Below are 27,495 nucleotides of genomic sequence, written 5' to 3' on the forward strand. Positions count from 1 at the left end.
TATTAAAGAAGAAACATATGGCTCTATTTGATTGGTACTTCAGTCTTATCTCTCTGGTAAATGATGCCAAACATAGTCCAACTACCAAAGATATAGCTAGTAGAAATCGTGTTAGTCATGCCTCTGTGTTCATAAACTCAAATAATAGACATCTATGCCTTTAGCATATTTACATTACAGGTTTGACTCATCTAGCATATCAATTGTATGGTACAAATAGTAGGTTCTTGATAAGTAATTATTGAATGACTAAAATTGCGTGAGAAGAGGATTCCTGAATCTATAGACTCCAATTCTCAGTGTCCAGATGCTAAAGATCTTACTACCAGTGGAAATAAAGAGAAAATGAGGGAGCAGATAACATGCTTGAAGAGCACATTAAGATGATAATAAAAATTTTTGGTAGTGGTAAACAGTAATGGACAAAAAATCCATTCATCTACTCATGGAATTGTACTGAGTATCCAAATGGTTCCTTCCTTTCAGGAACTTACAGTCAGTAGAGAATATAAGTTCAGTGTCAGATGTGGAGATAGATACATACAATTTGAAAATTTAAAATATCTTTTAACAAAGAGATGAACAGTGAGTCCTAAGACTGAATAGTCTTCAATGAAAATCTGTCTTTTCTCACATGCATTATCCCTGCTGTTCTCCAAATGTAAGGGGCTTGTGAACACTCAAGACATGTTGTCTCATAAGCAACTAAGGGAAAATCATCTTTACACTCTCATTTCTGAGACTAAGATCAGGCAGGTCAATAGTGTGTGTCTGGAAAAGAAACTTGAGACCATATGTCAGCAAACCTTAGGAATAATTCCATGCATCTTTCTTATTCATCCAAAATTATTTAGTATGTTCTGTACTTTATTTTCTCAAGTGTAAAACCCACAAGTTATTTCTTCCTACATAGCTGATTAATTCAATTTCAAAGATAAATCTCTACCAGGCTTTGAATCATCATTTTTTGTTTGCTTGTGTGTGTGTGTGTTTGTTGGTTATTTATGAAGCTGCATTTAGCCTTCATGAAGCTTTAAAGAAGAGGACACTGATTGCATTTTTCAAATCAGTGAACACAACAGATCAAGAAAGAGTAAAGAAGCAACTGATTCCAGTGAAGCCTGGAGTCAGATATAACGGGAAACGCAGAGATAAGAGAGAAGGAGCAAGTCACAGCCACACCTAACCTTCTTAGGGTCTCAGCAGATAAGGGAGCAAGTTGCTGTTTCTGTCCCATTATATCCTCATTTCCACCAGCCATCTCACTTCCTGTCTGTCTGTACCGACCTCTATACCTACTTGGTTACCTAGTGGCACGCTCCATTCTCTGACTTTCAGACACACTTTATTTGTTATACAAGTAAGATATCACCACACACACTTAAGTTGCAGTGGAGAGAAACAATGCCACACCTTAGGAGAACATTTTTCCTTTTTTTTAAACTCCAAATGCAATGCTTCTTACCTGAAAAGTTTTTGTAGTCGACTAAGTCAAACATAACGATAGCAACAGCTGACCATGTGATTATCAGAGCAATGACCAGAAGCCAGGCTGCAGGGGAGCTGAAGGTTGTCACGAGGTCTTCGGTGACAGTCCTCTTCAGCACCTTTCCAGGGGACTTGGGCACAGATCCATTTTTGTTGTCTATCACAGTTGTGGTTGTAGATGCATTTCCTAGTCACACAACCAGAAAATAAAATTTCATAAATTAACTTCAAATGTAAGAAATAAAATAACACAGACTAGTAAATCCTTGATGGTATTTTCTAGACGGGAACATTACGCAGTGCAATTCAATAGCCCATAGACCATCTGCATATTACTCCATTCTCAGCATTTTGCTCCAGGGGCTTAAGTGATAAGTGGTCCTTATCTCCAGTACCGTTTTTCATTCTCACTATTAGAAGCAACTGTGAGTTTGAGGGCTAAGATGCCTCTTATTACTATGACCTTTAATTTGGGGTCTCTTGGAATTCATAAAGCAAGCAAAGAATCCTCTTATGGTGAGAATAAAAATTAGTCACAAAGTAGTTCAAGTGAGTGAAATTTTTTCTTGATAGCCTGTTTAATTGCCTAACTTGTTCTTACTGACTTCATTATATTTTGGTAGATACACAGAACTAAGAGTAATGTGGGGAGATCCTGGGATATCAACTTGATTTTTAAGAACGTATAGCTGACATCACAATGAATAAAATATAAAATAGCAAAGTTGTAAACATCTCCATGAGTTTGAGGCCAGCCTGGTCTACAGAACAAGCGCCAGGAGAGTCTCCAAAGGTACACAAAGAAACCCTGGGTCAAAAAAAGAAAAAAAAGTAATATATATCATTTTCAATCTCATCATTCAAAAACAACTTCTGTTAAATGTTCTTTTTCCTGATTTTCTCTACATAGATTTAAATGTGCATGTATGCTTTGTTTGTAACAAGTTATGATCATATTTACATTTACTTTTATCTAAGCGATATAAAATAAGTGGTACAAATATTTCAGTATAAGAAATCATTTAAACTAGAAAACAAAGTATGATCTCTTGAGACATAGGTGTAGACAGTGATCCTTATGGTACAATTTTAGTTCATAAAATATTCTTTAAGTATTGGTTGGAAATATAAAAATTCTGTATGCAAAGTAAGCACTTTAGTTAATGAAGTCTGAATACATTTTCTTCCATAAAATGAAACTTTCTCTTCACAGAAATAAAAATCATACAATTCTTTGACTACCCAGAGGCATGGGCATATCAGTATATTACACAAATAGAGCATACTTACACAAATAATTTTTTATTTTGATGGTAAATGCAGTCTTAGATTTTCAAAAGGTTAAAATGTTAATCGGGGCACCATTGGTGAGATGATTTAAATAAGATTTTAAAAGTGGCTTTTGATAGATATTAGCAATAATATTGCCAGAGTTCCTTTTATAAAAGGAAAACCATGGAGATGCATGCTTCAAGTTCATGAACTCAATTTAGTGGAAATGATAGCAAGATCGACTACTACCTTTAGAAACAGATTTCATAAACTGTATTTGAAGTAGTACTCAAAGAAGAAAAAATTAGAAAGAATTCACATCATATCCTCTCATTGATTTTCGTGCCAAATTCCCATTGCTCCTATGGTAGTTCTGAAATGGATGAATGTATTGGAGTGCTTTGAAATGAGATTTAAGACCCAAGTGAGGCCACGAGTGAATCAAACCTTCAGAATAATGATTTTCAGGAAAGTAAATGAATTATGAGTGTTTAGGAGTAGCCTACCTGAAAGTTGATATGTTGCTAATCTCCAGAATTTTAACCTGTGGAAAGCTTTCTATGACTCCTGAAAAACTGTTTCTGCACTTCAGATGCACTTGAGTGAGTCGACCAGTTCAGCTGCAGATAAGTGCGTGTCAACCTGCCTGGTGTCTTATAACTGAATGTGTAAGTTTAAAGAGATTTCACTTAAGTTTCTAGAATCTTGGTCACATGTTTAAAAAGTAGAAAAATTCAAATGGAACATAAATTTTCTTTTTAATCAAGAATAAAGAAAAATACAAATTCAAGAAGTAGTGCAAGTTCACAGTTAAAATGTGAATTTCATGGTTTTTAAAGAACTAGTAGAAGTTCTGAACTTTAAATCCTTATATCGTCCTGATAATAAGGCTGTGGTAGAGTTTTCAAAGAGATGAAAATGATAAAGTCAACACTAATTTACTAATTTCATTATCCTCTTTAATTTTTTTCACATTCACACTGTCAAATTTTCCATATAAAAATTAAGCAAGGCTCAAGTGTTATGGAAATACATGCCAAGTATACAACTAGAAAATAAAAGCTGAAGAGAAATCAGAAGGTTATCTGGCCAAAAACAAGTTATTTGCCTTTGTCACAAAGCATACTAAACTGTACTAGTCATTTTCCATTCATATTTCCTACAGAAGCTACACAAAGCCAAGAGACAGAAAATGGAGAGGGCAAAAAATTGTCTTCCTTGACAGTTGGTCAAGATAAAGTCAAAGAGCAGAGTGTGTAATCTGAGATTATTTAATGTTTGAAAAGCACTTTAAAGATGAAAAGATCAAGTTATTGATGTTCTGGGGAAAATGAGAGGCAAATGTTACTGAGCAGTTTGACATGGGCTTTGCTTTTGGAAACTTGGTACTTCAGAACTGAAACAAAGAAGTCAGGCTCCTTACCATCCATGCCTACTTTTAAATTCTAGTCCTTTTGATTATTTTAATTGCCACATAGAATCATGTTCAAAAGAAGTAGGGATCAAGCTGCATAGCCAATGTGGCCCTGCACTGTAAAGCAAAATATGGAGCAGGTTGGAGAAGGATTTCAAAGATGGCTTCACAATCAAACTGTGCATAGAACAATAAATCAGAAGTCTCCTAGTGGAATCCAGTTAACCTCACCATGCCTTATTGATCACTTGAAGAGAGTGCCAACTGCACTTGCCCATTTTTGTTCCTGTGAAGGACCAGCAACACAAGGCTTTCCAAGAATCTCCAAGGAGACATGCCTAGGTTACAGATTGATGTTGTAAAAGCATTATGAATTTTGAATTTCACCACGGGGTGTCATTTATGAACTACAATTTATTTCTTCAGTATTTGGAGAGCAATGGAGTGAGATAGCAGTACATACATACTATCAGTGGCATTATATGCATTTCTAAAATACACTGAAAGCATATTCACAATCTCATATTAGAATAAGCTTTTTGTGTTTGACTACAAAACTTATGTAAATAAGAGCTTTTTAGAAAATCTCTTGAAAAGGTCTTTGTACAGGTATAGCTGAAAATGTTATAAATATCTGTCTTCTAACATTGTAACTTGTATTTGTAGAATGTATATGCAGCATATACATAGTTGAGATGAATTCATTACGGTTTTCTGTAAGTATGTAAAAACTAAAAGATAGTAACAGAAAATATAATTTATGGAAACAGTGGATAATAACCTATGTTAAAATAGACATATATCCTCATCAATATATGTGATATACCAAAACACTAACCATTTTTCAAGGAAGAGAACTACTTTGGTTAAAAAAATATTGAATGATGTGTCTCTTGCAATTTCAGTTAAAGTCTTATATTTACATTAATATCATTTTCCATGATTTTGGGGAAAGGTTGATAATTATAATGAAATTATAGAAGACATTTTGGTTATTTTATCTAGTGAGGCAGGAATACATAAGTAGCTATATTTAATATTATCTCATACAATATAGTTTGATCACTCTCTTTACTTTCTTCCAACTACTCCTCAATCCTCCATAGCTCTCTCCCTACTTACCCAACTCCATGTTACTTCTCTTTCTTTGTTGCCCTCAGAAACCAACCAAAAAAAAAAACTGTATGATTCTAAACTCTACTACTCTGCTATTGGGTGAATTTTTTTTCTAATGCTGAGAGCAGAGTGAACACCAGTTCTGCTTCACCAACCATAAGAACAAACCTTTAAACCATTTTGCATTATTGAGATTATAGTTCATTATTATGAAAGGTGGGATAAACCCCCATGTCTTATATGTCTGTGAAACAGTCAAAACACATTATTTTTATACTATAAACTTGTGAGTAGAGCCTGTAATAGCTTTCACCATTGAGAACTGATAACTTGGGTATCATTAATGTTTTTCAATCTCCACAGGAGTTTCAGGTAGAAGGGGTTTCTAACACCAGATGGGGCAGAGCATGTGCATAAAAGTATAAATGTATTGATGTTTGTCTTGCAAAGCTATGAGGCTCTGTTTTAGTCAACTCTGGATGAAATAAGAACCATAGATTTAAACATAAACTACATTTTTCCTTTCTTCTGGAGGTTGGTGTTTTGATGGCTTGTTAGGATTATTGTTAGGAATCCACTCCTGGTTGGCAGCGTCTGACACCCCAAGGTGTTGTCAAATGACAGAAAAGAAACAATGCCTCTAAGGGAAGGTTGCTATAAAAACAATAATTGTACTCTTTAATTTCCCACCCTAATTGCTTCTTCTAAACCTAATTACCTCCCAACTACCTGATTCCCTCAACTGAGCAACATCAGTTGGAGATTAGGACTTGAACCTGTGATTAAACAGGGGGAAAGATGCAGTTCTGTACATGGGATGTATTGCTCACTTTGGTTTTCTTTTCAAAATGTTAAAATTACTAAACTATTTTAAGCCTAATAAGCATAACTATTTGAATAGAACTATATCTTTCAGGTTAAAATAACAGAAATCATGACTGGTGCCCCTTCCTATATGTCTTGAAGCCCAAAAACAAAACTGCTAGTGGGCACTATACATAATGACACACTAGGCAATTGGAAATTAACCAATATGATTGCTAAGATGTCTAACACATGCAAATCAGGTTCATTTTAGGCAATTGATCTATGTATCCAGAAGTTTCAGATGACAGGTGAGTATTTCAGTATATGTCAGATGTTTGAGAATCTACAGAAAATCTTCAAAATTGCATGGATTTCATTTTATAGAGTTAGTAGCAGATTTGTTGCTGTTGCTCTTAGCAAACTCATTTGAATAGTATAAATTCATAATTATTTTCTTTGATGAATTAATATTTAGTGCTTTTTTGACACCTTTTCTTTCCCAGCCAAATTTGCACAAATGAGTTTCTTCCCAGATCTCCAGCAATCATCTAAATAAATTATCCCTTATTGTTGAGTTGCAAACCCATAGAAACAACAAAACAATTCTTGAGTAATGACATTGTATTTCCTTTAGAAATAAATCTAAGCTGAATACTTCAAATTCATTAGCTTTCTGTATTTTTTATTGTCATGTGTGCTTTTTACTTTATTTTTCCTAACGACAAGTTCATAGAAACATACTCTTCCTTAAAAATTAAGCATATCTTACTGCCTTTAGCCTTGTGGATTCACATAACAATGAGATGTCACAACAGGTGTTCTTTACATCCAGTGGAAGGATGTTGCATGGGAAACATTCATACTATTTTTCTTATTAATGAATTTTCTACCAATAAAATAGTCCTAAAGTTTCTATTCCAAACAGTATTTGCATAAAATGGTGACATGATGACTTCTACAGACCGCCATAAATAACTTTCAAGAACTTAAGGAAATGCAAAATGTACTTGAAAGCCTATGCTTTTTGTAGGTGACATGAACAGCAAGTTTTCTTTATACAGGCAAGTGTAAAGAAATGCATAGTGATGCTATCTATTTAGAAAATTTCCATAAGCTGTCAGAAAATCATGGCAATTTTAGGTTCTATTTTTTATTACATGTGTGTGAAAAAGGAATAGAGTGTATAATGACATGATTCTCGGGGCCTTTTGAAATTGAATCTTCTCAGGGGCCTTTGAAAAACAATTATAGTAAACCATTTTCATGCATCTTTAATATGAAATTTATTATGAGTAGCACAAATGGCACTTTCTACAGTTAATCTACAATTAATTCCATTTCCCTATTGGGATTGAAATAGAGCCATAGAATTTTTACTAAAAAATGAAGTGCAATTTAATACATTTGAAGGAAATATACTTATTATTGAACACCATTCTAATAGCACATTATTCACTTGTTTAAATCTTCATCAAATTATTTCAAAAGTATATCTAAAAGTCTAGCCCCAAGTTTAGAGAGTTTTCTTGATTCAATGAAGAAATTATAATATGAATTGAAGAGATTTCCTGTGAGTAAGTATGTGTGCATGTGTTAAAAACATTTCATCTTTGGAGATAAAGAAAACAACTTCCTGTGTCTTTCAAGGAAAGCTGAATCAGCTTGAAGCTCCTTTATAAATCCCTGAAAGACAAGGAAAATCTCCATGCCCATATTTCAATAAAGCAAACAACTGGGTAGGAATAGATACCACTCTATATGAGCTTCCTCTAGGAACTCTCATAATTGCAAGCAGACTACTAAAGCCATACAGATCAATAATTATGTGGCAGGAAACTGAAACAAAACTTCAACAATTTTCTAAAAGTCACCTCATCATTTGAGCTTTGAAAGTGTTGCATGTTTGTTAGTCTTCAACATTGCTATCTTGTGTTTATTAAAACAGACATAAAATTGCTCATAAATTCTGTGAGGAAAATATGTAACTCCTTCTCTATTAAAAATAGACTTTTCCTAGAGCAATTATGGCTGTTGACACAGAACAATTTTAAATAAAAAGTAATGATATAAGTCAAATGAGAAATTATTAACTTTTTTCATCTAGCCTCTACATTCTTTGTAGAATTTTGGCTTTGTCTTAGCAGTTATTTTATTGAGTACACTGGGAACTACATATTTACACCACAATGGAATAAAACTAAAGGAAAAGGTAGGTTCATATCTTTTATAAACGTTAGCAGTGTTTTCTGTCAGGTAGACTAGAGATACAAATTCTCTTATTGCTAGAGACTAGGAGAAAGGCATGTTCCCCAGATTCAATCCATGATCAGCTTGTGGCACTGGAATAGATTACATGGAACACTGACATCTTATACCATTTCAAATAGCTTTGAATAAGTGTTGCTGAAGGAAAAAATGGAAAACTCTTACTTCTGACATTTAAATTACTCAGAGCAGTTATTTCTATGAAGTGTGCATTTTTATAAGCTTTGTTTGATTAAGCTTATTTGAGCGTTAAACTGCATTGGTATCACCAAGCCATAGCTGACTCCATTAAAAAAAAGCTTGCCTTACAGCATGTGTTTGAAGAAAGTATCAAAAGTCACACCCTGGACAATACAGGTTTACACTTATGCTCTGGAAGGTATTTGACAACCAGAGTCTTTTGCTAGTTTAGAGATACATAGATATAGATATATACATGTATATAGATATATAGATTAGAAAGATAGATAGACAGACAGACAGATAGATAAGAAATCTGGAGTGTGAAGCTTAACATGATTTCCCTTTGATTTCATTACAAAATATAAGCACATTAAATACTCAAATTTGGATGGGAAATATATTGGTTTCGTTTTAGAGGAGTCTCTTTAAGACAGAATGAATTTTTCTCTATGTCTCACTGTTGATTGAATATGACTTCTTTAAAATAACGTATCGATCATAAAAGTAGCCAGATCATGAAAAGGTATGTTTTTTCAAGTATTATTCACGAGGAAATCATAATAGTCAATATTCTAGTCTCCAAACTGATTACAATTACATCACGTTTGACTCACACACCATTCTTGATCCACGGACTTAAAATTGCACCAACCAGATGTCTAGAAACGTATCTGACATGCTGTGTATTTATGTGTCATTTCAGAAGACACAGGGGCTCCACAAGAGCATGTAGGCTGTGCAAAATGAAGGAAGCATGCTATCAGGATGGAAGTGGCACACACCTTTAATCACAACACTTGTGAGGCAGAGGTACACAGATCTCCGTGAATTCAAGGCCAGCCTGGTCAACAAAGTGAGTTCTAGGTCAGCCAGGACTGTTACACAGAGAATCCCTGTCTTGGAAAAAACAAAAAGTAAAAAAATAAAAGAAGCACCCTATAAAGACAGTCCATCAAGACTTAATCATGGATAGTGACTAGTCAATCATTTGGCATATGTTAAACATTGTATTGATCTGCTAAAATCACCATAATGAAACACAAAGTGAATGAGTTCATACAACAGGAATTCACTGCCCATATGCAAAAGTCAGGTGTTTTAAATTAGTTACCAATGGAGTTCCCTATGGCAGCTTTGTGATGAGAAGCCCTTCTCAGGACATGAACCATATTGGATTTTTTCACACTTATTTCCTTTTAACTCGATTGCCTCTACAAAGACCCTATCTTGAAGGAAGTCCCCATAGCAGGTTACATCATAAAACACAGTGAAGCTTTAGCTGTGATATTTGGGGATGAACCCTTTGATATGCAGTAAATGAATTAGCCTCAGTATTTAAAATATGGAAATCTTTTAATGCTGAAGAGTTACACCATGAAGTTAACAAAAAGATTTTAATACATTTATTGCTATTTAGATAACATGTATTTAACATTAAAAGATCAAGTTTACTAAATTAGAAATAAATATTTAAAAATTCCAATTTGCAAAATATAATAAATTTTTATTGCCTTTTAAGATGGCCTGATAGAATTGGTAAGGTAGCACCGTGGGTTGAAAGTGCTTGCCACCAAACCTGATGACCTAAGTTCAAACCCCCAGTCCCATGTGGTAGAAGGAGAGAGACAACTGCAAGTTGTCCTCTGACTTCTACATGCACACGCACATGCACACACACACACACACATGCACACATATATGCATGCACACACACATGTACACATAAGAATGTGCCATGGCTCAGTAACAAATATTAGAGTTGGAGTAATAAATTAGCATCTTGGTTAGTGTTATTGAGGACCCCAAGTTTATAACTTCATCTGTGTGGAATCTGACTAGCTTCTGTAAGTCAGGGACATAGCCACAATATGGCCATGTGAAGATAAAGTGAGAGCAAATAATATTCTTCAAAGAAAACAGGGAGGCTCATAGTGTTCTATGCAAGGAATTCATTCTCTGCTCAGGTTTTAAGTACAAACATTCTGCCATACAATTAATAGATTATTTGACTAATGACTTGATCAAAAGGATCTGTACTCTAGAGAGAACCCAAATGGTATATAAACCAATGAACCACATAAAGAATTGTGGACATATGGGTCAGGCAATCCTGACACTCATCATTCATTTCTTCGAATCATATATTCAGGAAACTTAAAATATTTAAGCCCTGAAATCTTCCATCCCTCTATGGGTAGTCTACAGCCTGAGACCAAAAGAGATTCACTGGTAACTCATTTCTCCTCATCTCCCAAGTCAGAGCTCAGTTTAATCGAAAAAGAGCCATAACTACTCTAGTTTGAATTATATTTGGCCCATATCTATGCTTGAAGGCAAAAGTAATAGAGAAAAAAAACAGACACTTAGGCCATGTGATTCCCCAAGCTCAACATATTGACTATGTGGCACTTTACTGAAACATTTGCTAATCCCTGCTCTTGAATCTAGAAGAGTTAATGACACAGTAGACAGTCTAAAAATTATATAAATGGCTTTCCAGTTGGGAAATAGTAATTTAAGCTAGCATTTTGTGACTATCAATCAGACACAGGGCAGGCATATGGCATAGTGAAATGAAAGTGTTCAGATGGGACAAAGTCATACCTTTGCTTCTTGGTAACAGCTGCACTGTGATGTTCATCAATGAAACCAAAGTAATAAAACTACCCCATAGGGTGGACATAATCAATCAGCCATTCAGGGACAAGTCATGTGCAATAGGTTTTAACTCTCATCCTATCTATTACAAACCTAATCCACTTTGATTAATTAATTTTCATAGTAGTAATAAAAATCCATCCATACAAACATGGCTGTTTAAAATGTCTAAGGGGATAACTGAATTTTCTACATCTATTCATCGCTCTTCTATGTCTTTAGAATTCAGAAATACTGAGATTGGGCCTCTTCTTCATTCGGGTGATAATTGGGGTTATGTAACTGTGAATGTAAGCCCCGGGGCCTTAAAGGCTCATTTATTTAAACAGACTTTACATTACAAAGTGTACAACCAATGTTCAAGTCATTCACAGCTACTATTAAAATAAGGTTAGTAGATATAATCCATTTAGAAGTGAATTTCTCCAACTATGTTTGGAATGCCTAATGGGAAAATATATATTTTATTCATATACAACTCATAGTGAGTTTTAATGCATTCACAACCAATTACAAAAAGCCTGGCAGTGCCATTCTGTTAATTCCATCCACAATTTAGTGCTATTCTTCATTATAAACAGGCATTACATCCCAAAGTTTTTTTGAAAGGTGCTTATTCAGAGCACAAACATATATCCCCATTTTAATTAAAGAATGCTATGAAGATTGGTTATAGTCTCAGTATACCTATCAAAATCTTTTTAATATTATGCAACTGAATTGTTACACAAATAAAACTGTGTATCTCCTCATGCATTTACAATTTTAATATTATCTACATAAAGAATAATAGACAGAATTAGTAATTCAAATCTCAGCTCTTTCAGGAACCCTTGGATCTAGCCTAGGGGAGTAATTCAGTGTGGGCTCCATGTGCTTCCAGGAAATGGTTCCACATTGATCTTTGCTGCAGCATATTCTGTTGTAATTGCCCAAGACAGTACAAGCTGTCTTCTGGAATTTGTATTTAGGTTGTCTAAATAACTGTAAGCTCTCTGTCTGCTCTCATGTATGCTCTCTCTTTCTCTCTCTCTCTCTCTCTCTCTCTCTCTCTCTCTCTCTCTCTCTCTCACACACACACACACACACACACACACACACATACACACACACACACATGCTTTGTCCAGCCTCCCAATGGGTACCATGTAAATATTATTAGTGTGTGCTCAGTCTAATGTGGCACTCCAAAATGAATGTTTGGTGATGCTTTTTGTGGTGATATCTTTCTTGCACAAATAAAGCCTGTTTGGGGGTCCGAGAATGGAGCTTGCCACTAGCCAATGTAGAGATCTGGAGGTCTGTACAGACAGACAGGAAGTGATGTAGCTGGGCAGAAACAGGATATAAGTATGGAGAAACAGGAAATTGCACTCTCCTCTGCTGAGATGCTTAGGAGGTAAGGTGTGCTGAGGCTTGCTCCTTCTCTCTCAGCATTTCCCTCTATATCTGACTCCAGCCTTTTAATATCTAAACCAATTAAGACCTCTTTTTACAGCTTTTTGTATAATAACTGCTATTAAAATGTGTATTCCCTTAGAGGGGAACCCTTCAATGTCCTTTGTGTCATTAGTTCCATGTTGCATTCCAAAAGCACCATTTGTATGTGACCCCATAGTATCAATGATCACAGCAGCTGTAGGTATTGGTCTGTAAAGCAAGACAGTCTCTGAATAATATCTCCAAAAGGAGCAAGGAATCAGAGATGAAGAAATTATCTTCTGGAAAATGTATATGGGTTGGATATGTGGAGGGGAGAAACTTAGCTTTAGCTGGTGACAATGTGGAATGAATGGGGGGTGAGTGCTCTCAGTGACAGTGAGGAGGGAAGAAAGCATTGTAGGCACTAAAAAAGATAGTGCACACCTTGGAAAGAAAAACATGTTGATGGTTGTCCTAAGTCATTCAATTTTATAAGTTTTCTTTTGGTAGAGTCATGTGGTGGGGGAAAATTCTGAATTTTGTGTTAAAGCATATTGACAACTCTAGTTAAATATAGAATAGGCCTGAAGAAGTACCGTATTCAATATTTAAACTTAATAGAACAGTACACTTAGTGTTGAGAGATGATTGTAAGCACAATGATGATTCTGTCATTAAGTTTTGTGTCCTATATTTAAGCTCTAGAAAGTAAGATTTTATCTTAGTTCAGCACAGCTGTATTCATAGGAAGCATTGTATTTATGGTTCTTCCTACAATTTTGAAAAGACTCTAGTAATCCATTATGTATATTGTTTTTAGTTGAATAACTGAAGATAATTGGAAAGTTTCAAATATAGATTTTTTTCAATTTTAAAATATGCTGAATTCATCTAACTTGTCCCTTGTTGTCTCACACTCTTTGTGAGGCATACCTAACAGCTTATTCATATAAATGGACAAGCCTGCTCAAGAAAAGATGTAACATAATCAAATTTAAAATCATTTATAGTAAAACATGCACATTCATGTTAAATGTTTTATATTTTCCTAGCAATGTTGAAGAGAAACAATTTCTTAAATTTTAGGTGATAAAATGTCTGCCACTGGAAATTTTAACAAATACGGGCTTGTGATTAACCAATATTTTGTGAACAATATAATAGATGGCCTTGAAAAAGGTGAAAGAAACTCTAGAAGCAAGAATAATTACAAATGTCTGCAAAATACTAACCACATGTAAGGCATACCCAGAACTCTATTCCTACATCCACAAGGCTTCCACACTCACGAGGACAATGACATTTGAGTATGTTTCTAAGATGGTTTTAAGTCAAGAGTTTTAAGTTGAACTTTCCCTTTAATTTTTCTAACTCTGATGACACCATGAGTTATCATTTATCAAAGCACTGCCAAACAAAGGAGAATGAATGTACCACTGGCAACAAAGAAAGTTGAATAGAGTTGAATAGAAATCACTTTGCTTTCAATGAACTTCTCTTTCCCTGCAGCTTCAGTGAGTCAGTCCTTGGAAGGTTCATCTTTCAAAATGAATCTCATTCCCATATGACTATGGAACAATGGCTACAGCAGAGAACAAAAACTCAGAATGGTATCGAAGGAGAAGCAACCTCATGTTTGTGTTACTCACTCATAACAATGACTTCATGCTATTTTTCTAGCTAGAGGATAGGGCCTACATTTAAAGTAATTATTCAATTTACACTTACACAATTATGCGACAAGTCTAAGTCAGATTTTGATTTTTGGCTGGGCTTTTTAATTTGAAATCACTTCTTATTTCAGACTCTGATATTTGCTACACAGACTAACGTGTAGTAAGTGGATAGATCAAGAAGCTATTGAAACCCAATCACAACCATACTACTACTTTCTTGGACTTATTCCAAATGTTGGCCTTCTAATGTAATCAGCACAAAAGAAGTTAGGAGTTCATTATGGAAATGAAGACCTTTATGATTCTGTTCAATTTGTTTTTATGAATTGTAAACATAACCAGATCCAAGATTACAAGCATGCAATAGGAAGTAAAAAGGGAAAACCCCATTTATTATCTCCAAAGGCACTGGGAAAGTGTAAACTCTTGATCTCATCTTTCCAGGATAACTCATTGTGTGACTTATATTTTATTGAACTTTCAGATCATAAGTGATGAAATGGGTTATTTTCCTACCTTCCTAAAGTTTCCCTACACGTGTACCTGTTTACTTTCTGTTTGGATGACCATAATAACTTCCAACTATTTTTAAATGACATAGATTAATGTATTATGAATTCAATTAATTTATTTATTCATTTTTTGGCTCACTGCATTATTTCATTCATGCATTTTTTCATTTGTGCACATATTATCAAATCCATATTGGGCATTGCCCGTGTTCTGGGCATTTTCTGATGTCATAAGGATGAAAAAAATGGACCTGTACCCTGACCTCCCTCAATTTTGACATAGACTTGTATATTCTTAAGTCCTCACGAGTGACACTGCTCATCTTTAACAGATACTAAACTTTTTGTGAAAATTGTGGAATGTTTGTTTGTCTTGAAACATATTATGAAAGTTGATTATCTGAAAATAATTACCTTGAAAAATCATAATCAACCTTTTTCAAAAAATTTAAGTCTCCTATTTTATTTTTGAAGGCTACTATCACTGAGTAAAAGTTTTAATTTTCAATTCTAGTGGCATGGAGAGGAGATGGCTTCCTTATCCCCATGAAAAAGAAACTCTAGCTAAAGTAAACTATTACAAATTAGACACTTGAAGTCTGTGGTTATTCAGTGTGAAAAAATGACCTTTACCTAATTTTCTATATATAAACATGTTACTCCTGAGTATATGAATAATTGGGTCTCTGATTCTTGTGCCATCTCTCAGGCTTTTTTTTCCAGCAGTCGGTTTGCTTTGTTCAGCTTCAATAAGTTGTTTTTTGTTTTCTCTTGTTATATTTTATTTTGTCCTGTTTTGTTGTAATCTCATAGAAGCCTGTTCCTTTTTAATGAGAGAAAGGGAGGGAGAAGATCTTTATGAGAGGATCTGGAACAGAGGGAGCAGAAATGTAATTGGGATGTATTTTATGAGAAAAGTCTCTATTTTTGGCCTTCTGGTGCTCTGAAAGACAGAAAGTCCTGAATAGATATTCTACATATACAATGAGAAGACAGATACCAGCACAGGCTGTAATACCCAGCAAAGCATTCAATCACACTAGATGGAGAAAACAAGATATTCCATGACAAAACTAGATTTAAACAATACATAGCTACTAATCCAGCCCTAAAGAAAGTTCTGGAAGGAAAACTCTAACCCAAGAAAGTTAACTACAAACCACAAATACGTAGTCAATAGTTAATCCCACTTTACCAAAGCCAAAAGAAAAATCAGGTGGAAATCCACACACAATACCACCACCACCACCAAATCTAAAACAAACAAGAATGAACAATCAATGGCCATTTATATCCCTCAATATTACTGATCTCAACTCACCTATAAAAAGACACAGGCTAACAGATGGATGCAAAGACAGAATCCATCCTTCTGCTGTATACAAGAAACACACCTCAAATTCAAAGACAGACAGTACCTCAGAGATAAGGGTTGGGAAAAGATTTTCCAATCAAATGGACCCTCAAATGGACCCAAGAAACAATAGGGTGTAGAAATCACAATATCTAAGAAATTAGACATTAAATGAAAATCAATCAAAAGAGATGAAGGAGGTCATTTCATATTCATCACAGGAAGAATCAATCACAATGAAGTCTCAGTTCTGAATATCTATGCCCAAATAAAAAGGCATCCACATTCATAAAAGAAACATTATTAAAACTCAAATCACACATTAAAACCTCACATACTTAGAGTGGGAGACTTCAGCACCCCATTCTCACCACTAGACAGGACTACCAGACAGAAACTTAACAAAAAAGCTAAGTAACTAACAGAAGTTATGACCAAATTGATTTTAACAGACATCTATCGAACATTTCATCCAAACACAAAAGAATTTACCTTCTTCTCAGCACCACATGGGACCTTCTCTAAAATCTACCACTGATGGGAGATGTCATTCTGAAATCTGCCTCTTATTGATTGTTGAATAAAGCACTGTTGGCCAATAGGGAAGCAAGATAGGTAGGACTAGGAGTCAAGGAGGAATCTGGGAAGGAGAAACAGAGGGAGTCACAATGTAGCTGCCATAGGGGTAAGAAGTCTGGACCCTTTCTCCAGTAAGAGAAACACTTACTCAAGTCAGAGATAGCCAGTAAGAAACCAAGCAAACTGCCATTGTAATATAGCTTCATAAGTAATATAGCCTCCTGTGTGTTTATTTGGGACTGATGCGGCTCTGGAACCAGGCTGGTGGGAAGGCTTTACCCAACAGAACACATACTTGGCAACATAGCAAACCCAAAGAGGTACGAAAAAATTAGAATAACCCCCTGGATCTTATCAGACCACCATGCTTTAGAGTTAGAATTCAGCAACAACATGAATTGCAGAAATCTACAAACTCATGGAAATTGAATAATGCACAATTGCACCATTCCTGGGTCAGGAAAGAAATTAAAGACTTTCTAGAATCTAATGAGAATGGAAACACAACATACCCAAACTTATGGGAAAGTGGTGCTAAGAGGAAGGTTCAATGCACTAAGTGCCCACATGAAGAAACTGGAGAATAGTAACTCTAGAGAATTAACAGCATAACTGAAAATTCTAGAACAAAAAGAAGCGAACTCAACTCAGAGGAGTAGATACCAGGGAATAATCAAATTGAGGGCTGAAATGAATAAAGTAGAAACTAGGAAAACAATAAAAAGATTTAATGTAACGAGTTGGTTCTTCAAGAAAATCAACAAAAATAGACAAAATTTTATCCAAACATACTGAAAGGCAGAGAATAAACATGCAAATTACTAAAACCAGAAATGAAAATGGGCACATAACTATGGACACTGAGGACAGCCAGAGAATCATAAGGTCATGCTTTGAAAAGCTGTATTCCACAAAATTTGAAAATCCAAAGGAAATCAACAATTTTCTGTATAGATATCACTTAACCAAAATTAAATCAAGAACAGATAAATAATTTAAATAGCTATATAACTATTAATGAAACAAAAGGAGTAATCAAAAGGATTCCAACCAAAACAAAACACAGGACCAGATGGTTTCAGTGCAAAATTCTATCAGAAATTCAAAGAAATACTCCTTAACATACTGTACAAAATAGAAGCAGAACAATCATTGACAAACTCTTTTTACAAAGCTTCAATAATTATGGCACCCAAGCCACACAAAGGCCCAACTAAGACAGAGAACTACAGACCAGTTTCCCTCATGAACATTGATGCAAAAATATTCAATAAAATACTGACATATCAATTCCAAGAACACATGAAAAATCATCCACCATGGTCAAGTAGGCTTCATTCCAGGGATGCAGGGATGGTTCAACATATGAAAATCCATCAATGTAATCCACAATAGAAAAAAATAAAAAGCAAAATCACCTAATCATCTCACTAGATACTGAAAAAGCCTTCAACAAAATCAAACACGCCTTCATGAAAAATATCTTGGAGAGATCAGGGATAATAGGACCATACCTAAACATAATAAAAGCAATATACAAACAACCAACTAAATGGAGTAAAACTCGATGTGATTCCTCTAAAATCAATAACAAGACAAGGCTGTCTACTCTCTCCCTATCTCTTCAATATTGTATTTGAAGTACTAGCTAGAGCAATAATACAACAAAAGGAGATCAAGGGGATACAAATTGGAAAAGTAGTCAAACTTTCACTATTTGCAGATGATAAGACAGTTGACATAAGTAATCAGAAAAATTCTACCAGGGAACTCCTACAGCTGACAAACACTTTCAACAAAGTGGCAAGATACAAGATTAACTAAAAAAAATCAGTAGCCCTACTATGTACAGATGATAAATAGGCTGAGAAAGAAAACAAAGAAACATCATCTTTTACAATTGCCACAAACAATATAAAATACCTGTGGGTAATTCTCATCAAACAAGTGAAAGGCCTGTATAACATGAACTTTGAGTCTTTAAAGAAAGAAATTAAGAAGATACAAGAAAATGAAAAGATCTTCCATGCTCTTGGATTGGTAGACCACACATAGTAAAAATGGCAATCTTGCCAAAAGCAATCTACAAATTCAATGCAATCCCCATGAAAATACCAACACAATTCTTCACAGACTTTTAAAGAACAATACTCAGCTTTACATGGATAAACAAAAAACCCAGGATAGCTAAAACAGCACTGCACAATAAAGAAACTTCTGGAGGCATCACTATCCCTGACTTTAAGCTCTATTGTAGAGCTATATCCTGGAAACATCTTTGTATTGGCACAACAATAGACAGGTAGACCAACAGAATCTAATTGAAAACCCTGATATGGACTCACACACCTACAAACACCTGATTTTGTTACAAAGATGCTGAAATTATACAATGGAAAAAAAGAAAGCATCTTTAACAAATGGTGCAGGCATAACTGGATAATGGTGTCTAGAAGACTGCAGATAGATCTATATCTATTTCCATGTACGAAACTTAAGTCCAAATGGATCAAAGAGCTAAACATCAATCAGCCACAGTGAACTTCTTAGAAGAGAAAGTAGGAGATACCCTCAAACAAATTGGTACAGGAAACAGCTTCCTGAACATAACATCAGTGGCACAGACACTGAGATCCACAATTAATAAATGGGAACTCCTGAAACTGAGAATCTTTTGTAAGGCAAAGAACACAGTCAACAAGGCAAAGAACACAATCAACAAGACAAAACGGAAGCCCACAAAATGGGAGAGTATCTTCACCAACCCCACATCTGACAGAGGACTGATTTCCAAAATATACAAAGAACTCAAGAAGTTAGTCACCAAAACACAAAATATAACAATTAAAAAGTGGGGTACAGAACTAAATAGAAAATTCTCAATTCAGGAATCTAAAATGAATGACATACATAGAAGAAAGTGCTCAACATCCTTAGCCATCAGGGAAATGCAAATTGAAACAACTCTTGGATATCATCTTACTCCTATCAGAATGATTAAAATAAAAAACACCAATGACAGTTTATCCTGGAGAGGATGTGGAGAAAGGAGAACACTACTTCACTGCTGGTGGGAGTGTCGACTCATACAGCCACTTAGGAAATCAGTATGGTGGTTCTTCAGGAAAATGGTAATCAGTCTACCACAAAATCCAGCAATTCCCACTCTTAGGTATATACCCAAAGGATGCACATTTATACAACAAGGACATCTGTTCCACTATGTTCATAGCAGCATTATTTGTAATAGCAAGAACATGCAAGCAACCTAGATGCCCCTCAACTGAAGAATGGATGGAGTAAACATGGTACATTTACCTAATGGAGTACTACTCTGCAGAAATAAAAACAATGGAATCTTGAAATTTTCAGACAAATACATGGCACTGGAAGAAACCATCTTGAGTGAGGTAACCCAGTCACAAAAAGACAAACATGATATGTACTCACTCATATATGGATTTTAGAAATAGAGCAAAGATTACCAGCCTACAATCCACACCACCAGAGAAGCTAGGAAACAAGTAGGACTCTAAGAGAGACATATATGGTCCCCCGAAAAGGGGAAAGGGACAAGATCTCCTGAGTTAACTGGGAGCGTGATTGGAGGGGAGAAGGAGTTAGGAGAAAGAGAAGGGGAGAAGAGGACATGAGGGAGCACAGAGATTGAGTTAGGGGAAGAATAGAGGAGAGATGCCATAATAGAGGGAGCCATTATAGGTTTGAAGACAAATATGGCACTAGGGAAATGTCCAGAGATCTACAAAGATGACACCAACTAGCAATCTAAGCAGCAATGGAGAGGCTGCCTTAAATGCCCTTCCCGGATAATGAGATTGATAACTATGTTATATGCCATCCTAGAGCCTTCATCTAGTAGCTGATGAAAGCAGAAGCAGACACCCACAGCTAAACACTGAGCTGAAGTCTGGAATCCAGTTACAGAGAGGAAGCAGTGATATGCAAAGGGGTCAAGACCAGGCTGGTGAAACCCACAGATACACCTGACCTGAACAAGAGTGAACTCATGAACCCCAGACTGATAGCTGGGAAACTAGCATAGAATTTTTCCAGTCCTGCTGAAAGTGGATGTCATTTTTGAGATCTGGGAAATCTATGGAGTCTCTACTAGTGGATCAGTATTTATCCATAGTACAGGAATGGACTTTGGGAGCCCATTCCACATAGAGGGATACTTTCTCACACAGAGCCTGGTATAGGCCCTGCTCCAATTTATGACAAACTTTGAAGATATCCCATGGAAGGCCTCACCCTCCCTGGGGATCAGAAAGGGTATAGGATAGGGGATCAGTGAGGGGCAGGGAAGGAGGGGAGGAAGAGAAAACTGGGATTTACATGTAGAACAAGCTTGTGGGTAATTTACATAAGAAAAATAAGCATCTATTTTCAATAGAAGCATATGAAAAACAGAATCCCTAAACTTATCTATGCTACCAGAAAAATAAATAAAATATACCTTTAGTGAAATTGAAAGTAACAAAATGAAATATATTTTTAGGATTTAAAGAATTCACAAAAGTTTTTTAATCAAACTGGGGATATAACTGAGTGAATAAAGTGGTTGATGTTAAACCTGATGACCTGGTTTCTGATCCCCCACACTTCATGTGAAAGCGAGACACAATAGTGCAAACTTCTGTAACCTCGCAGTACCCTAACAAGAAACACGAGGTGGGAACTGGAGACAAAGGAAGTTAGTAGGTCAGACAACTTGGTAGGGTAGTGGTGAGTAATTTTCTGAAAGCAAAGTAACAGGTGAGGACAAACACCTGATGTTTTCCTCTGGCCTCCACCCATTTACTGCAGTATGCACAAATCTCTACATACTCACTCATACACACACACCAGACATGTATGCATGAATGCTCACACCCATATGCACACACAAATACACATTACTATCACACACAAGCAGGAATGCACACATAAGCAAATACTCATATGCATATATACACATGTACACATGCACACATATGTTTGTATACACCTACACACAGACACACATGTACACATACAAGCACATACAAACACATCCATTCACATCAACACACACAATACATGCACACACATGCACTTACACACACAAGCATGTAAAACCATGCATATGCAAACACAGACACAAATTATTCAATGGCTTAAATATATTCTTTATCGTTTCCAACATAACCAAGCATTGGATACAATTTTATTGGATTAAATATTTTTCTTTAAGGGTGTTATCCTTCCATGAATAGACATCAATTTAGTACAACTTCCAGTACACTTCTGACCAAATAGCATTCATACTGAATGCAATGAGGTTTTTCTTTATTGTCCTTGGTTTCCTATTTTATTTGTTCATAGCATCATTTGTTACATAATAAGATTCTATATTTGTAGTTGCAGGAAATTCCTTCTTAATGGAGAGTATATGCAGAATATATGCGTCTACTTTTCTGTCAGTAGCTCTTCACTTTTGCTTTAATGAATTTACAAAGAAGACATTACACAGCCAGTTTAAGTAAACACTGATGCACAAGTCAAGCCCTGAGCTCTGTGCATCACAGTGAATGTCCATATAGTAAGAACAGCAGTTCTGAAGCCATGGACTTTTTCTTAGGGTTTTACACTCTCATGATTAATTACATTGTCATAAACTTACTTATTTTCCATCACAAAATAAGAAAAACTATAACACTGTTGAAAGTAGAAAGACAATTTCCCTCATGCCTTCTTTGACAATTCATGTGCCTCTTTATCTGCAACTCATTCTTTCTCATCACTAAATATTACCCCTTGTCAGTCTCCTTTCTAAATGTCAACCTGAAGCTACGCTTATAGCTATTTATAGGATCATACATAAAAAAGATCATGTGGTATTTTTCCTTTATTCAGTGAATATTTTAATGGTTTATTTTTTATTGAGCCCTTTTTATGTATGTTTTTTATTTAAATTAGAAACATGCATGCTTCAAATGTCAATTCCAGCTCTCCCCTTCTCCCTCCTCCAGCTCCACCCCAACCTCCCCACCCCCAGCCCAATCCCCACATCATTCCCCAGGGAGGGTAAGGCCATCCTTGGGGTGATATCAAGAATCTGTCATTTCATCCAGGGCAGGACCTAGGCCCTTCTCCATGTGTCCAGGCTGAGAGAGCATGCCTCCATGTGGAATGGGCTGCCAAAGTTCATTTGTATGCCATGGTGAACATTAGTCTACTACCCAAAGCCCCAGAGATTTCTGAGGCCTCCTCACTGACACTACATTCATGGAGTCTGGATCAGTCCCCTGTTGGCCTCTTAGTCATCAGTCTGAGGTTCATATTGAGCTCTTTAATTCACCTATAATATACTGCCATATGTTAAAATGAGGAATTGTTTATTTCTCTCTTATGTGCATTATGAAGTCCATGAAAACTTATTAAATATGAGTTTATCCTATTGTGCTATATTAAAGCATCAATTAATTCATTGTGATCTATTAAGAAGCTCATAAATTATTGTTTATATAGTGTAATAGGAAAATATAGCTTTGTCTAGCTATGGGAATTTATACCTTTTGGAAGTTGGTGGTGATACTGGGAATAGAACATCATGTATGGTAGGCATACTCTATTACTAAGCTAATCCCAATCCCTAAAACTTATAATTATTTCAACAAATAAATTTTTAAACTATAGATTTAACTAGATCACAAATTTACTTTTAATAAAGCTTTAAATATATCTATTAAAATGAAAGTATTTATTTTTATATCATAAACAATTATTTTATACTGATGGTACATGGACTACACAATGAAAGCAACTCCATCAACATTGCTTCTCAAAGCCCGGGTGCTTCTGGGAGTCTCCACATAGTAGAGCAAGTTCCTCTGCTTCTGTAATTGCCTAAATGAAAGGGTCTTAGAGGGTCTTTTAAAAAAGAATTTGAAAAGATGGCAAAATTTTCAAAAATGTCAATAAGTTGTTCTTTAAAATGAACTGAACTCAATTACGTAAGTGTTGGATTATAAGGATGGAATTATTGATTCATTTTCATACATTGTTTTATAATGTATTTGTGCATCTGTTGTGAGATGCAGTCTTTAAACATTTTAAATATGCCAGTTAGGAAATATGAGGCAAACATAACTTATATACTAAAAAGGACTTACAATTGGGGCAACATTGCTGTATGGATACAAAGTAAAATAGTTTCTAAATGTTGAAACAAGCTTATGCAGAAACTCTGAAGGAACACCAAGAATAATAACTTTAAAACTATGATTATGCATATGTATTTTATGTATAGAGAAATTATATAGCCAAAAGACTCCAGGGTCTCCAGTTGTGTAAACTGTATTTACAGTATATGGCTCTACTGTGTAGATCCAAGGTTCCTGCAAAGCCTACAGTCTTTACACATGGAATGTATCTCAGTCTACAAATATGTTGAATGTCTTATTTCAGCAAGAATTTTTTATAATTTATTTATTCTTTTAAGTTTCATTTTACATTCCAAGCACAGTTCTCCCTCCCACCCTTCGTTACACCCTCATCTCCCTCCCAGCCCACCTCCAATCAGCTCCTCCTCACAGGTAAGGGCTCCTACGAGGAGTCAACAAAGTCTGCATAACAGGTTGGGTTAGGGCTAGGCCCCTCTCCCTTGCACTGAGGCTGAACACGGCATCTCACCATAGGGAATGGGCTCCAACAAGCGAACGCATATATTGGGTTTATATCATGGTCCTACTGCCACTGAGCATGGCATGTCACCCTAAGGAATGGACTCTAACAAGCTACTTCATGTACCAGTCTTTGTACTGCCAGGGTCCCCTCAGATAGTTCAAGCTTCAGAACTCTCACCCACATATGGGAGGGCCTAGTTTGGTCCACAGGAATCTCCACAGTTGTTGGTCTAGAGTTCATGAATTTCTACTAGCTTGGTTCAGCTGTCTCTGTAGATTTCTCCACTATGATCTTGACGTCCTTTGCTCATATATTCTCCTCCCTCTCTTTGCCTGGATTCCCAGAGCTCTGCCTGATGCTCGGTTGTAGATCTTTACATCTGGTACCATCAATTTCTGGATGAAGGCTCTATGATGATAGCTGCAGTAGTCACCAATCTGATTATAGGGTAGGCCAGTTTGAGCATCCTTTCCACTATTGCTAGGAGTCTTAGCTGGGGTCATCTTTGTGGATTCTTGGGAATTACCCTAGCATCAGGTTCCTCCCTAACCCCAAATTGGCTCCCTCTATTAAGGTATCTCCTTCATTGCTGACTTTTTAAAACATATGTATTCGTGTAAGAATAGGGCAAGTTACAAAATTAAGTTCCAGTGTCTGCAGTTCTTTTTTGTAATTAGTGGAGATTATCATTAAGATAAATTTAAACCCTATTTCTTGCCTAATAAAAGGGTGTTCCATGGTTTCATAGTCTGCTGTTAGATGTATAAGTTCATTAGTGATTAATTCCGGCTTGTACTTTTCATTTAATTTTTAAGATTATAATATAATTATATAATTTCTCCCTTACCTCACCTCCCTCCAAACCCCTCATTATTCTCTTTCATGGCCTCTTTTTTCAGGGATATATGTATGTATGTGTGTATGTATGTATGTATTTTTCAGGGCTGACCTTTTGGTATTAGATAATCAATTTATTTATTTTTCCATAGGGAAACCTATTTCTTCCATTTTCAGTATTCTTTAGTTGTCAGGACTATACTTTTAAATTAGCTTTGGGGTTGAGAGATAGATAGCTCAGTGATTAAGAGCATTGGCTGATTTTCCAGACATCTCTATTCCCAGCACTCATGTGTCAGCCCACAAATGTCCGTAATTCCTTTTCCAGGAGATCTGACACCCTCTTTTACCCTTTGCAAACACTAGGCATGCATTTGGTGCAAAGACATACATGTAAGGAAAACATGCGTACATGTGAAAATAGTTTTTACTACAAGATGTTAGGACCAATAATGGATAACTTTTGTTAACTGAAAATGAAAGTGGTGAAAGTGATGAAAAAAGATTTAGCTAAGTATAATATTTAAATGTACAGAGTTTCAACACCAATGAATTTAAAATAAAGATAGTAGTAATTATCCTTATGGATTTTTGCAAGGATTAAATGACATAATAACTGTCAAGTTAATAAGCACAGCATGTATCCTTAGGATACTTTTGTTATTATCATTATCGATTGTCAGACATTTAATTAGTGTAAGTCCCAGTTAACTCCTCTGCAAAATATAAAAATCAGATTTAAAAAAATCTGTGCTTTGAACACTGAAATTCATGTGGTAATAATGAAGATGACCAATAACCTATATAATCACTTTGTAAAATATGTATATATCTCCTCTTATTAGTTTGCTTCATGGATCAAAAGTGTTCTTAAATGAGAAAATGCTAATGATGTTAAAATACGCACACTATTAGGTTATCATCATGAGATGTCTGGAATGGCATCTACTGAGTGAGCATCACGTTGTCTTTGTCCACCAGATCAGGAGACATTGCCTTGTGTGGTTCAACTGTTGTTTAGTGAATGGCAAGCTCCCTGTACTTTCTCCGATCTATTTTTCACAGAGGACCAATGCCCAATGATGCAATAATCCATCTGCCTCAACACAACTTAGTTCCCATGAAGTATCCCAAAAATATTCTTTTTATTTTTTAAATTTAAATTTAAATTAGAAACAAGGTTGCTTCACAAGTCAGTTCCAGGTCCCTCTCCGTTTCCCTCCCCTCCTCCCGTGCCCTCCCCCAATGCCCCCCAATATCCCCTCATTTGCCCAGGGAGGGTGAGGCCCTGCAAGGGGGTGTCCATAGTCTATAATTTCATCCAGGACAGGCCTAGACCCTCCCCCAAGAGTTCAGGGTGAGAGTGCATCTCATATTGTTGGATGGGAGTACAAAGTCCATTTGTGTACCCGGGATAAATACTGATGTACTGCCCAAGGCTCAATAGATTACCTAGGCTTCCTCACTGACACCCACATTCAGGGGGTCTTGATCAGTCCCATACTGGATTCCCAGGCATCAGCCTGGGATTCAAGAGCTAACCCTTGTCAGGTCAGCTGTTTCTGGGGGTTAAACCAACCCAGTTTTAACCCCTTTGGTCATCAGTCCTCCCTCTCTGTTACTGGCTTTCTTGAATTCAGCTCAGTGCTTCTCATATATGGATTTCAGACATAGATCTGGGGAGTGCCAGCCTACAATCCCATGGCCAGAGAGTCTGGGAAACAGAACCTTCATTCTGTGGCTGATGGAAGAAGAGGCAGACTCCCACGCTAAGCACTGAGCTGAACCCAAACATGTTCTTTAAGACACACAATTTTGAACAACTTTGATTTACCTCAGAAGAATTGCAAGAGTAGCAAGCTTAGCAAAATTATATACCAAAAGTTTATTCCTTCCACAGGAGACAGGAAAAATATCAATCTAGCCAAATCAAGTTTCACTTGTGTAGAGTCTTAATTCCCATTTATACATGGCAGAGGAGCTGCACTCAAACCAAATGCTTAACAATGACCCCCCCCCTGCACAGTAATCTAGGCAGAGTACTAGAAGCTAACAACTTCAGGTGCTAGGTCCTTATGGTAAAAAGGATGTAAGTCTACTTTTCTAAGATTGCTAAAATGAATACTTTAAACCTAATAAAAATGGTCAATAATCAGTGTATTTAAAATCCTTCATGAATATCAAAAAAGAAAACCCTCAAAGATAATTTTTTACGGATAAGTTACATTATCCAGCTACATGAGG

At 35.8% G+C, this 27,495-nt stretch overlaps 1 protein-coding gene across 1 annotated transcript in view; it reads right to left on the minus strand.

Moving 5' to 3' along the window:
- Trdn (triadin) overlaps positions 1 to 27,495 on the minus strand; it is a 372,838-nt gene that overhangs the window by 323,036 nt on the left and 22,307 nt on the right. The window contains exon 2 of the mRNA XM_040758270.1: positions 1,466 to 1,675. Coding sequence (XP_040614204.1) covers positions 1,466 to 1,675 — 210 coding nt within the window. The remainder of the gene's footprint in view (positions 1 to 1,465; positions 1,676 to 27,495) is intronic.

This window comes from Mesocricetus auratus, unplaced genomic scaffold (genome assembly GCF_017639785.1).
Source record: "Mesocricetus auratus isolate SY011 unplaced genomic scaffold, BCM_Maur_2.0 Super-Scaffold_100018, whole genome shotgun sequence".
Lineage (NCBI taxonomy): Eukaryota > Metazoa > Chordata > Mammalia > Rodentia > Cricetidae > Mesocricetus > Mesocricetus auratus.